The 12553-nt window shown below is 30.1% G+C and overlaps 1 protein-coding gene across 3 annotated transcripts in view; it reads right to left on the reverse strand.

Annotated features, from left to right (window-relative positions):
* Positions 1–12553, reverse strand: part of COL11A1 (collagen type XI alpha 1 chain) — a 200861-nt gene that overhangs the window by 12070 nt on the left and 176238 nt on the right. For all 3 annotated transcript variants that reach the window (XM_060006424.1, XM_060006420.1, XM_060006422.1), the window contains 6 exons: positions 8963–9016; positions 8718–8825; positions 8190–8243; positions 1623–1676; positions 623–730; positions 77–130 (listed from right to left, as the gene is read on the reverse strand). In XM_060006424.1, the coding sequence (XP_059862407.1) occupies positions 77–130; positions 623–730; positions 1623–1676; positions 8190–8243; positions 8718–8825; positions 8963–9016 (432 nt within the window). The remainder of the gene's footprint in view (positions 1–76; positions 131–622; positions 731–1622; positions 1677–8189; positions 8244–8717; positions 8826–8962; positions 9017–12553) is intronic.

The following is a 12553-nucleotide window of genomic DNA, read 5'->3' on the forward strand; positions in this document are numbered from 1 at the left end:
TAAAAGTCTGGAGAATGTGCGTCTCTTTGGTATATTTATAAGTTTACTTTATAAAATTCTTTTGTTTTGTACTTACTGGTAAGCCTGGAGGACCAGGTGGACCTATGGGACCAGCAGGGCCTGGAATACCCTACAGAGAGAATCATCCAAATTAAAGAGTTTTTCTCAGCGATTCCATTTTCATATGTTGCATAACAACACACATTGCAAAATTTAGACAATGCAAAAATACATAAGAATGGCCTAAAATTTTCCATCGTGAATCTAAGAAATAACTTTTGCAAGATGAGCTGTATTTTTGTCCATTTTGCTGCAATGTCTCCCTCTCTATGCATATGTCTTTACATTCCTGCAGCCTTCAGAATAATGATTTGTATGTGTTGGGGATTCAATAAATGTTTGTGTAATTAAATATTGAACTATAATTTTTATGGTTTCTAACTTAAGTCATATTTTTATTTATTTACTCTAAGGTTAAATAAATTTCTTTTTGAAAACACCATTGACTTAAGGAGATTAAGATGCTCTAAATTACTTCCTAGGTCATGTTTAAAGGAATGTCTGCAGGTGTGTGAGTGTATGATTGGAAAGGAGTAGGAAAATAATTTATATCTTTACTCACTCCATCCCCTTTTACTCCTGGAGAGCCTTGAGTTCCAGGGAGTCCTCTGTCACCCTTTTCACCTTGTTCTCCTGGAGGACCAATCAGGCCAATTAAACCAGGATGTCCCTTTGAAAGGCAAAGAAATTTTAACAATATATAAATTACAAACATATATTAAATTATAGCCATAAAATAATTGCACATTAAATTTATGAAACATGAGAGTAAAAAATTAGATAAAAACTTTAACCCTTTCTGAATGAAATATAGGATTAAAAACCTCTTTCCCCTCACCTAACAGGATCATTTACTGATTACATTAAGTGAGACCTTTATTAAGGGTTGGGAATATTATTGAAAAAAAATTTTCTAAAAATATCCCCTTCAGTGTTACATTTACTTAAAGGGAATTCCTTCAACTAAAAGATTAATAATGACTACATATAATATTGGTGAAACAAACAACTGAAAATTCATTATTTTAAAAAGCATCTTATTTTATATGAAATTATTTCTATCCTTCACAAATTTTGCAGCATCTAAGAAACATTTAAAGATTTAAAAGTAGTTTTAAAAATATTAATGCCATTCTAAAAATGTTTTATTTTCTTTAATTATTTGGTGCAACAGAGCATACATATCTTTCAAATCATCTGAAAGATAGTCTAGTTTAAATTTTTTATTTTCATGTTTAAAAACATAAAAAATGACCATTTTGTTATTCTATCTGTTTATTTTCTGAATAGTTATTTTAGTATAACCATATGCTTTCTCCATATGGTTCCTACATAGGAACATTGAGAAATATAACACTGAATTCTGGTACATTTTTCACTATTACTTTGTATATTTTCTCTTTTCTAAATTCATCTTGGAAGCTAAGGACTGATAACTTTTTCCTTGGTTAGAATGATAAAGGTATTCCTTGAAATTTCCTTTTGAGTGATATTAGTCTGCAACATTATTGTCTCTGCTATTAAGAAATCAACATTGTAATAACACATTCTTTTATTCTCACCTTCTCACCCTTGGAGCCAGGGTCACCTTTAAGACCAGGTAAGCCAGGAGGTCCCTAAATAATAAACATACATAGAGTAGTTACAAATTAGAGAATCATATTACTATCCACTGGGCAAGTTGGTTTCGATTATATGATAGGGTTTAAAATTAATAATGACCACTGGAAAAAAAAATAATGACCACTGTTTATTTTTCAGGATTCTAAATAATTTTATGTGTTTAAAACTCTACAGTTTGATAGTTAACCATAATAATAAAACATAATATTGATAAGTTTGATTAAATAAATATGAAGTTAGAAATAGGGCATGATTTATATGGTTTTTCAGTTGAAAGAAAAGATGCATTTTTAATTACACTAATTTTAGAAGAAGAGGTTTCCAAGTTATACATTCATTTAATCGAATATTTCTCTGTTAAACTCACATTCAAAGGTTACAATATTTCCAGTAAAATTTAAAGAAGAAAACCTCAATAAACTTTTGACCATCAATTGACCATTGTTAATCATTTTTCCTAAATAAACTCCCAAGATACTATTTTTAGCTGTAATTTCTGAATTCAATCTCTTAACTAAATGATTTGTAAATGTAAAGATAAGATAATTTACTTTTCTCGTATTATTGGACCTGTATTTTAATTATTTAATCCTTTTTATATTCTAAGGATAAGGCATTTATCCATTTAGGCTAAATTATATTTTAATGAAAATTATGGCATGATTTTAGCAACTAACTCTTAGTCTTGGTCCCTACTCATGAAAATATTCATAATGATGACTTTTAAACAGACTTCTAAATATAAAAACTAGTGTACTCCAAATTGAAGGCAACACAAAATAAGATCCTTATTCTGAAATTACAACAAGTTGCTATGCAGGCAACAGATTCTGTCAGAAAAAATGTAACTGACAGATGGTTTGTAAGATTGTGACTGATGAAACCAGGGCCCAGATAATACCACCACACATGAGTCACTACTGCCTACAAGTACCGCATCAAGAAACAAAGACAAAATATGAGTTTTCTCTATGAGTTTGAATTATATAGACTGAATTGAACTATTTGAATTACAATTTTAATAATGATTTTAACATGGCACTTAGTAATCAAATTGTTTTAATTTTTACCAAGCTATATGATTAGTCTTTACTATAGTATGTTCCGCAAGGCTACCACAAGTAATTTTTTCCCCCTCTTACTAGGCACTTTTGAGTCTTCAGTGTGAAAGAGCACATTGAGTCTCAGTCCATCATTTTTGTGAATTTAATATATTAAAAGCCATGGATCTAATCCAAGAAGCATGATGTAATTTAAAAAGTATGGGTTCAGAATACAATAGATTGGGGTAGAAGCCTGCTTCTCTTATCAGCAATTTAAATTAGCTAACCAAAGAGAACTTCAGTTCTCTCATCTATAAACCAAGGATTATAATTCCTGTCTCAAGGGGCTACTGTGAGATTGTGTAGATGAGCGCTTTCCATTCCTTAGTTTCTCAAATCTACTCCTCAAACTGAAGTCCTTAGTATCAGAGGAAGGTAAGAATAGTGTTAGTATAAGTTAGTCCTGTGTATCAATAGTATTTTGGACTGTTACCAGAAATATTTATATTTGTTTTAATTCATGAATGAATTTGAAATTCTATAAGTATTGATATAAAAGTGAACAATTTCCCTACATCATTCTATTGAAAATAGATAAATTATTTTTGTAGAAATTATGTGCAATTTAAATGTAAATGTACCTAATAATATTCTAGTAAGAAGAAAATTATTAATCCTCAGATGTAAGTTTATATCAATTCAGTTTAGATTCTCTTTTGTATAAATATACACAATCCTGTCACTTTGTTAAATCTCTTGTAGATAAAAAGGAGACTACAAAGAAATTACCAAATTTACTTTCAGGAATATTCTAAGACTAGGTTTTAACACTGGACTTTCATCTCATTTGCTAACACTATATCAGAGTGGATGATCGCAAAGTTTGATCCTCAGACCAGCAGCCTTAGCATCATTTGTGAACATATTAGCAAAGCAAATTCATAGGCATCATCCAGACTAACTGAATCTAAAATTCTGGAGTTAGAGATCAGAAATCTGTTTCACAGGTTTGTTACTCATTAAGGTCTGAGAAACATGGCTCTGTGGCATTAAGTCCCATATCTGTTAAATCAATATGAAAATCAGAACAGCATAAAGGATGTCATTTATTTTAAAATAAAAACATTACCTATTTAGTATTATTTGTTTAATAATTTTAAAATTAAGTAAGTATATTTTTCATCTACTTTTTTCTCATCTCATCAGAAAGGTTTGGTGAATTATTGGTTAGGAAAATAATGTTGTCTGATAGCACAATTTTAAAGGAATAATATAAATGAGTAATAGAAATAATAAAATAATTCCTTGAGGTCATGTGACCATCAGGATAGATGCCAAACATTCTATATGTTAGAACAAGTGGGAATAAAAAAGCATGAAAAAATAGTTCTAATAAATATGTAATTGCATGAAAGAACCATATACTTGTACCAGTAGCAAAAAACATTTAAAAATATTGGTTAAAATTGACATATGTCAGTTAAAAGTAAATACATTCTTTAGATTGAAAACACAAAACTATTAAAGAGGCCAGATTTTTTTTCTTTCTTTACTTCTTATTTTACATTCAAACTCTTTCTGGTATGTGATACACTTTACAGAAATTTTGCTGTTAAGTGGGAGAACTAATAGGAATGTCATTTGCTGGGCATCAATATTCCAACTACTGTTTCATTCAGCGTCTCAGGTCTACCACTCATTAGTTGGGTAATCTTGGATCTGTTCCTTTTTATCTCAGAACTTTATTTATAAAGGTGTTCTAATAATAACTGTGTCAGAGAATCGTGATAATGGAAGAAAAACCAGGCTTACAAAAGTACTGCATATAGTGAAGTGTAATGTAAATTATTGTTATTTGTTTCTGATGTGCCACAGATAGTTATTAATCAGCTTTCTCATCACATTCTAATAGTAAAAGCTAAAATGGCAAAAAAGAAGAAATAATGTGGATTCTAATTGCTCGGGGGTAATGGGAAACATACTAGACATTTTTTGTGTTTGTAATGCATTTAAAATCATTTCTATAAATATTATTCAGGAAGGAGTTAAAGGAAAAGAGTGTTAATTCCTCTAAGCTAATAATCTCATAAAATTGTGAACTATATCTAAGGAGGCATTAGCCAAGTGAAATCAGTTTATTATCATTTTCATCAATTAGAAATAGAAATTGGTAAAGCTATGATGTTGATAGCAGTTATACATAACCCTCTGAACCTGGACCATATCAAAAATAACAACTCTGCATATAAAAATATTATTTCAGGTATACATATTTTCTATTTCCTCTTAGGATATTGTAAATTGAAAAACCCTAGGGAAATACATAATTCATAAGTAATAAAGTGAAAAGGAAAACAGGGATGATACATTCATAAGTGTCTAGAATACACAATCAAATATGTTCCCCTGCTGTATTATGCTGTACAGAATATTTGCTTTGAAATGCATCTCAAAATTCTAATGCACTGAAGTTTAAAGAAAATGCAGATCCTACTGTTTATTTAGAATGTAGTATTGTAAAATAACGTTTAATTTGGTGAAAGACAAATACTTTGTAGTTTAAACCTGCTTAATCATTATGGAATGCTACACATCTCAAATCTTTTTACAGATAAGTTAAATGTAGCATTTAAAAAATCAAAATATAATTCAGTAACCCATCCTACCGTTTATTCGCACACTTATGGTTTAACAAATAATGTTATCAGATATTTTACTTATCAGTATGTGAAAAGAATTAATGTATGATAATAGTAAGGTAAAATTGTCTGAAGATAAATACTGAACAATTTTTCAGCTAAATTGGAACAAATAGGTTCTTAAAATGAAAGATTATGAAACAAAACAAAATAAAAGCTTAAAACTAAAATAGATGCTAATTGTGTCTTCAAAAAATAAAATAAAAATTAATTTAAAATGATTAAATCATGCTTATTTTGACTATGCAGCAGAGGAGAGAATGTAGCAACCATTACTGTTCTCTTTAAAACACTCAATTTTATTCCCATCTGATTTTTGCTATTTCCTAAAAAAAAAAACACCCCAGCAGTTCAACTTTAAAAATCCTCAAATAAAATTCTTTATACAATCTCATCATTGTCCTTAGCTTTCTTTTAGATTTCACACGTACTGTTTTATTCTCAGTTCCATATGATTCTGAATATTTATCTGTATATAAAATTCATGCATATGTAGAAGTTTAATTTTTGCCATGAGAAATATCTAAATTTTGAAGTAAAAAGTAAATATTGTACCATATCTAAACTCTAGCAGAGCTGATCATATAGAGTGGTCAGACACCAAATATCATTTTTAGAGTTTTAACCGGTGTTTGTTTCATTCTAGCCCAAAGAATTTCTAATCCAAATGTTAATATAAAGTTGTTAGACTGTTACTTATATAGGAAATGGTCTAAGTTGTTTTTCTGTTTGTTTGTTTTGTTTTTTAGACATAGCTCATCTAATTAACATAAGAACCCCATGGGGTAAAAGATATTAATATCCCCATTTAATTCATTTTAACTTCATAATATTCCATAAGATCGATGCTATTCAAATTCTCATTTTACAGATGAGAAACCTAAGGCTTAAAAAAATTGAATAACTTACTTAAAACTTATTCAGCAAGCAGGTAGTAGTGCTCATTTTTGAAACCAGGGTTCTTGGGTTGAGAGGTGATGACCTTAACCAGTAATCACGATATGCTACTTCTCACTCTAATACAAAATTGCCTACTAAAATAAGTACCAGTATTTCTTAGCTGAGCTGAAAAGTTCACTAAATTGCCATAAATGCATCCTGAAGATGATTTCTCCACCAAACCTCATCTCCTGTAGACCAAGTAGCATTTTCATTAAAATTAGCACAATCAAACTATTTGATGGTATGAAAAAGCTACAATAGATTTGCATTCTAAGTACTCTCTGATAAAACAAGCAGCCAGAGAAAGAAATGGCACCCATGTTGCTCAATTCTGATGCTTTTCATTTCACTGCAGAAAAGGATGTGAGTTGTTTATTTAGCTCTTTGCTCTGTAAACCCACATTTACCTAAGATTCAGAAATATAAACTTTTGCAAGCCAGAATCAGGTGGTATGTCTGATGGTTTTATTTTTAATATTAGCTGAAGGAAGTCTCCAGCTTGATGCTTTCTTTTTTTTTCATCTGGAGAAAGGTCAGAATACATATTGGAAAAATATGAAATAACAAGAAAAAAAATCTTTGGCAAATTTTAGGGTGATATTAAGGTGAAGTACTTTTTTTTTCCCTAGGCTATGACTTTGTACAGTTAGGAATTTAACATGTCTAAGAAGAATATTCCCTAAATAGTGATGCAGACATGGAACCCATGATCCTACTTTTGTCAAGTCCCTGTTCCTATGTCAATGGGGCAATGTGCAGATTTGATAATCTCCTCAAAATTTGATAACTTTTATCCACTTATTAAAATAAGTGATCTTTAACTTTTCAGTGCAAGTTAAAAAAATAATCTCTGTAACACTTATGAAAGATCTGAAATGTTAGAGGAAATTTTTCCTAAAGGAATTGGCCAAGTTCTCCTGAATGATTAAGATTGCAAATCCTAGTTTCGATGGCTTTCTGAGCACATACATACCTCTGAGGTAGTTGATATACTCATGAAAAGAGGCAATTTTGTAAAATTTAAATTTCTGTATGGGCAAACCTGCCTATTTAAACCGATAAATATTACACTTGAATAGTGCTATATGTATTGCTTCTTGTTTTAATTAATCCCTTTACAGATTACTATTTTGGACAATGAAGTTCAAATATCTCCACCATGAAATAGAATCTGTTACTTAGTAAGCAATAATTTTAAAGGCAAGACTTTGATTCTCACTTTCTGCCCAAATTTTGTAGCAAGAATAGCCTTGGCTCCTATAATAAACTCTATCTATGAACCATATGCTGGTCAACTAAATGCTTTATTGCATTGCTCAAGTGTGTTGTTTGCATACACAGTTTATGAGAGTAACCAAGCTTTGGTTTTATAACAATTATACCTCTCTTCATTCATGGGGGTAAATGCTTTATCTTTCAGCCCATATGACTCAAATTTATTTGGTGAAAAAATCACTGTATGCCTGTGCCAATGTTATTCTTTTAAATGAAGTGCCAGGAAACTAAGTGTAATTGCATGCATTTGAGGGAACTGTTCACATTTGGAAAAGAACTGTCTGGGCCATTAGTGGCATTTTATTCAGAATGGAAATTTTTTTTTTTCATCCATTGGACATAAGAAAGGAAAGATCTTCTGATCAAGGGCATATTTTCCAAATAACTTATCAGTTAGGATTACTTTTCTCTTTTTAGGTCTGAGTAATACGCTTCCTTGAATACTGTACAGAATATAAACCAATTTATAAGACAAAATTTCAGGAATTCTAGCTTATAAATAATTTCATTTCTGCAATTCTAAACAGCAGAAAAAGGTGCTACTCACCATAGGACCAGGTGGCCCATCTTGGCCTGCAGCTCCAGGGAGACCTTGTTCTCCCTAAGGAAGAAGAAACACGATTGATTTTTTTAATTAACAAAAGCAGACATTTTTTTCTTTATTTTAATTTTGGTAATACGAAAAAGAAAGAAATCAAACATCACCTATGAATTCCATCATGTGGAGGACATCTACAAATATTGTAAGCAATTTTTGAGTCTTTTTACTTTCTGTGTATGTGTCTACATGCACATACATACACACACACATGGATGGATGGATGTGTGTATAAAAATTATACGTCTTTGAGATCTCAGGGTTCAGTTTTCTATTCTACCTTTAGAAGTTAGAATTTCACCATGAACTTATTAAATAAATGACATACTTAAATATTCTAAGGGTCTCTGACTTTATTACATAATATTTACTGCACACAATTTATAAAATAATGCTGACATAAATATTTTCATTCATAATTTTTCTTAGAAATAAGACATTATTTTCAAAATGACATATTTCAGCACAGATGCTCACCACAGGGCCAGGGATGCCCCGAAGACCCTCTGGACCAGGCTTTCCGGCAGGTCCCTGAGGACCAACTGGGCCAGTTTTTCCTGAAGGACCTTCAGCTCCTGCTTCTCCCTGTTAGAAAATAAAATATGTGAATTCATTAATAATGAAAAAAGACATTTTATTATTTTATTAAAAGTACTGAAATAGATGTTGTCCAGCGTACACGTTGAGTTTTTCAAGCATAATACCTGTAATGTATATTTTACCTTAGCACCTTTTTCACCCTGTCTTCCCTCTGCACCTGCAGCTCCAGGAGGACCCTATAAACATAAAATTGCATTTAAAATATATATATAACATATAAAAGTAATGCAACTGAAGACTTATTTACAAATACCCCAGTTTAATTTGTAACAGAGTCTAATAAATTGTGAATTTCTATAGCAATTTAGTTTAAAACACTGAGAAAATGCAAAACTCTTTTTATGTACAAATTTTAGTTAGAATATTAAAAACAAATGAAGCACAGATTGAGCAGAATACAGATAATCACATCATATCAATGTAAGGAAACAATAAAGATAAAAATTTTAAAGAAATGCTGATGATTTAGTCACCCTTAGTGTGTTAAATACTCAGATATCATTTATTTTGTTGTATAATTAGGAAGTAATTGAAGGTTTCAGATTTCACTTCCATCATTATATGTGTTTTTAAGATTGGCTCCTTTCTTAATCTTAGAAGATCCATACATTATACATTTTCATAAGATCATGTTCAAACTGGAAAAGTACAAAATTTAAAATCTTGTTGGTCAACAGATATTATATTTTCATTCTCTGGAACTATGTAATTCACATAAGTGGTATAAAAAATCGTATGACTTTTTAAAACCTAGTATTAGAGAAAAAACAGGAAAAAAATCTTCATACTCCATATGACATTAAAAAACTTAAGAAGATATTCTGGTATTTGCATAACTTTTGTATATCTGCATGAATTGCTATGGAGAAATGCTAATTATTATATATAAATTATATATAATTTATATATATTTAAAGCTTTTCATAATACTGCTCTTTGTATATATATATATATTTTTTTTTCCCCATCTTTGTGAGGTATCTGTCTCCCTATTTCTCTTTATTTTTAGCTAAATAAATAATGATTAATTTAGCTAAATAAATAATGATTAATAAATAATTAATCATTTATTAGTATTTTTGAACCAGTTCTTTCATCCATAAAATGTTATTAATAAGAATTCTCTTGCTATAGAATTGTTGTTAAATTTAAATAATGTAACACATGAAAAAGTATTTTGTGAACTTCCAGTAGATCAGTATCAAATACAGGAATGGAATCTGAAGCTTAAGAGCCTAAAGCCAGGATTCAGACTTCTTGGATTCAAATTCTGGCTCTGCCATCAATAAGCTTTGTGATCTTTGGCAAGTTACACACCCTGTGAGTGATTCAGTTTACTTCTCTGCAAAATGTGGATTATAACAGTAGCTATCTCCCAGTATCATCATGAGAATTCAATGAGTTGGTAAATGTAAATGGTGTATAAAAATACCTGAGACATAAAGAACACTACAAATGTTAGTTATTTTATTATTGTTACTAAAATTATTAGATATTGTTATTCTATATAAATTCTATTATTTTACCAATACTTTTCACCATGTTGGCAACCTAAGAGTCAGGTCAAACAAAACTGACTTTCAAAATACATTTATAGACACCATGTCAACAACTTACTTTTTTCCATACATCCTGTTTATAACACCTGAAAAATATGAACTCCATGTATGAAACTACTTGTTTTAACTAGAAAATTGAAAGTCAGCTAAACGATCCCATAATATATAGTCAGATCTTGAAATCTGACATTCAAATTTCCTTCTTACATTCTCTTAGTCATTTGTGAAATATAAAACTTGACATTTCTAATCTTTGTAATAAACATGTAGAAAGGAATCATTTACATTACATAACATATAATATTCAAGGTATCAAAGAAAACAACTACTTTTCAAGCTAGAAATATGCTATAATTCCCACTGTGTCTAAATTTTGTTCCTACTCATTATACTAGGTCATTGATATTTTCACTTATGGCGTCTCAGATCAACACAAGCAGGGCACTTTGTTTGATAGTCCAATACAATAAGAGTGCTTTTGGCGTCTTACTGTGGTGGGCTACACAATATATATAATAAATGCATTCTAAGACATAAAAAAATTTATAATTGTATTATAAAATATTTATTTCATTTCATTACTTAATTGATTTTTATTATTACTTAACAAACATTAAGATTCAATCTGAATCTTAACTGTGCTGAAAATTTCTACACAAGTTCAGACATAAGTATAGAAAGTTTAAAAAAGAAACTTAATGATTTCTAGGAAATTGTATTTCATTTTTCCCCAGACTCTCTTGTTTTCCATTTGTTTACTTCAATTTTTGTTATGAATTGTGCTCAAAATCATCAACCGAGATTGAGGTTGTAATTTGGGGAGAGTAGCAGAAACAGTGTTAATTGGTGAAAATAAGGTGAGACAGGATGACTTTCTCTTTCAGATGCTATATTAATATTCTAATGGTGGATACATGTTAGTCTTTCATATGGTCTTTTAAATCCACATTTGAAATGGGTATTAGGCACTTCATCAAACTCAGAGTTCTGTGAACTCATTTATCTCTGAGAGAGTCAATGAATATATCATTAGTAATTATTTTCTCAATATCATCACTATAACTTCATATATTATTAGGCATTCATTGTGCCTCGACCCTAAGATAAGAAGTGCATAAATCCTGTAAGCAGTCTCTTGAGGCAGCAACAATTTGTTAACAATAATATAGGCATTAAAACTTAAGTGTATCTTTTGAATTTCATACTATTTATGCAAGAGGATTTCTGTAGAGAAGCATAAGCTTCAAATATTTCTTAGTGTTAAAGAGTTGAGTCATTTTGGTGTGCAGATGGTAACTATACTTATTGTGGTGATTATTTTGTAATGTATAAAAAATACATTTTTGGTGTGATGGTTGAAGTATTCCTATTCAAACTGGGTAAAACAGCCATAATGACTATAATTTGGGGAATAGAAATTATGAGATTCAACTGAATAATGGGCTTTTCTTTATTCTATGAAGATTTTTCCGTAAACGAATGACATAAAGGTATGGGGTATTAACTTCAAGATTGCAATTACACATATGAACTTTATTGTAGAGAAAATTTATAAATATCTAGCTTTAGGAAAAGCAAGTCATCAGCTGTCTAAAATGTAACAAAAATATTGCTTTTACTGCAAGGGAGAAAAGAAAATCTGAGTTTGAAAAGCCTAGAGAATTAAACACAAATAAACTATAACATGGCCACAAAATTGTGATTCAATAAAAAGTTTCTTCATCCCCAAAGGATTTCTTCCCTCTTTGAATGAATGCCTGATGTTTATCATGCTGGAAATCCACATTAAATGGTTTTACTCTGTTCTTTATCTCATTTTTCCCATTTTCATTTATTCCTTATATTTTTTCCAGATGGCACAGATTTTTTTAAGAAAAACAGGATGAAAACAGGTGACACACTTTTTTTTAAGAGAATAGGAAGTTCCCTTTAAAAAAAACTAAACAATGCCTATGGACAAATTCTTGTTTTAGTCATTTCTTTCTCATATATCTGCATAAGCAGAGAGGCAAGGACTTAATATAGTGAATTACTTCCTGTACTATCATGAAATAATGAGTGTTCTGATTGGAAAATGCCTTGTAAAACATGAAAATAAAATAAGCCTTGGTTAAGTTTCCACCAGTAATCACCGTTACATGAGATTTTCCTTGC

The sequence above is a fragment of the Delphinus delphis genome, chromosome 1, assembly GCF_949987515.2.
Source record: "Delphinus delphis chromosome 1, mDelDel1.2, whole genome shotgun sequence".
Classification (NCBI taxonomy): Eukaryota; Metazoa; Chordata; class Mammalia; order Artiodactyla; family Delphinidae; genus Delphinus; species Delphinus delphis.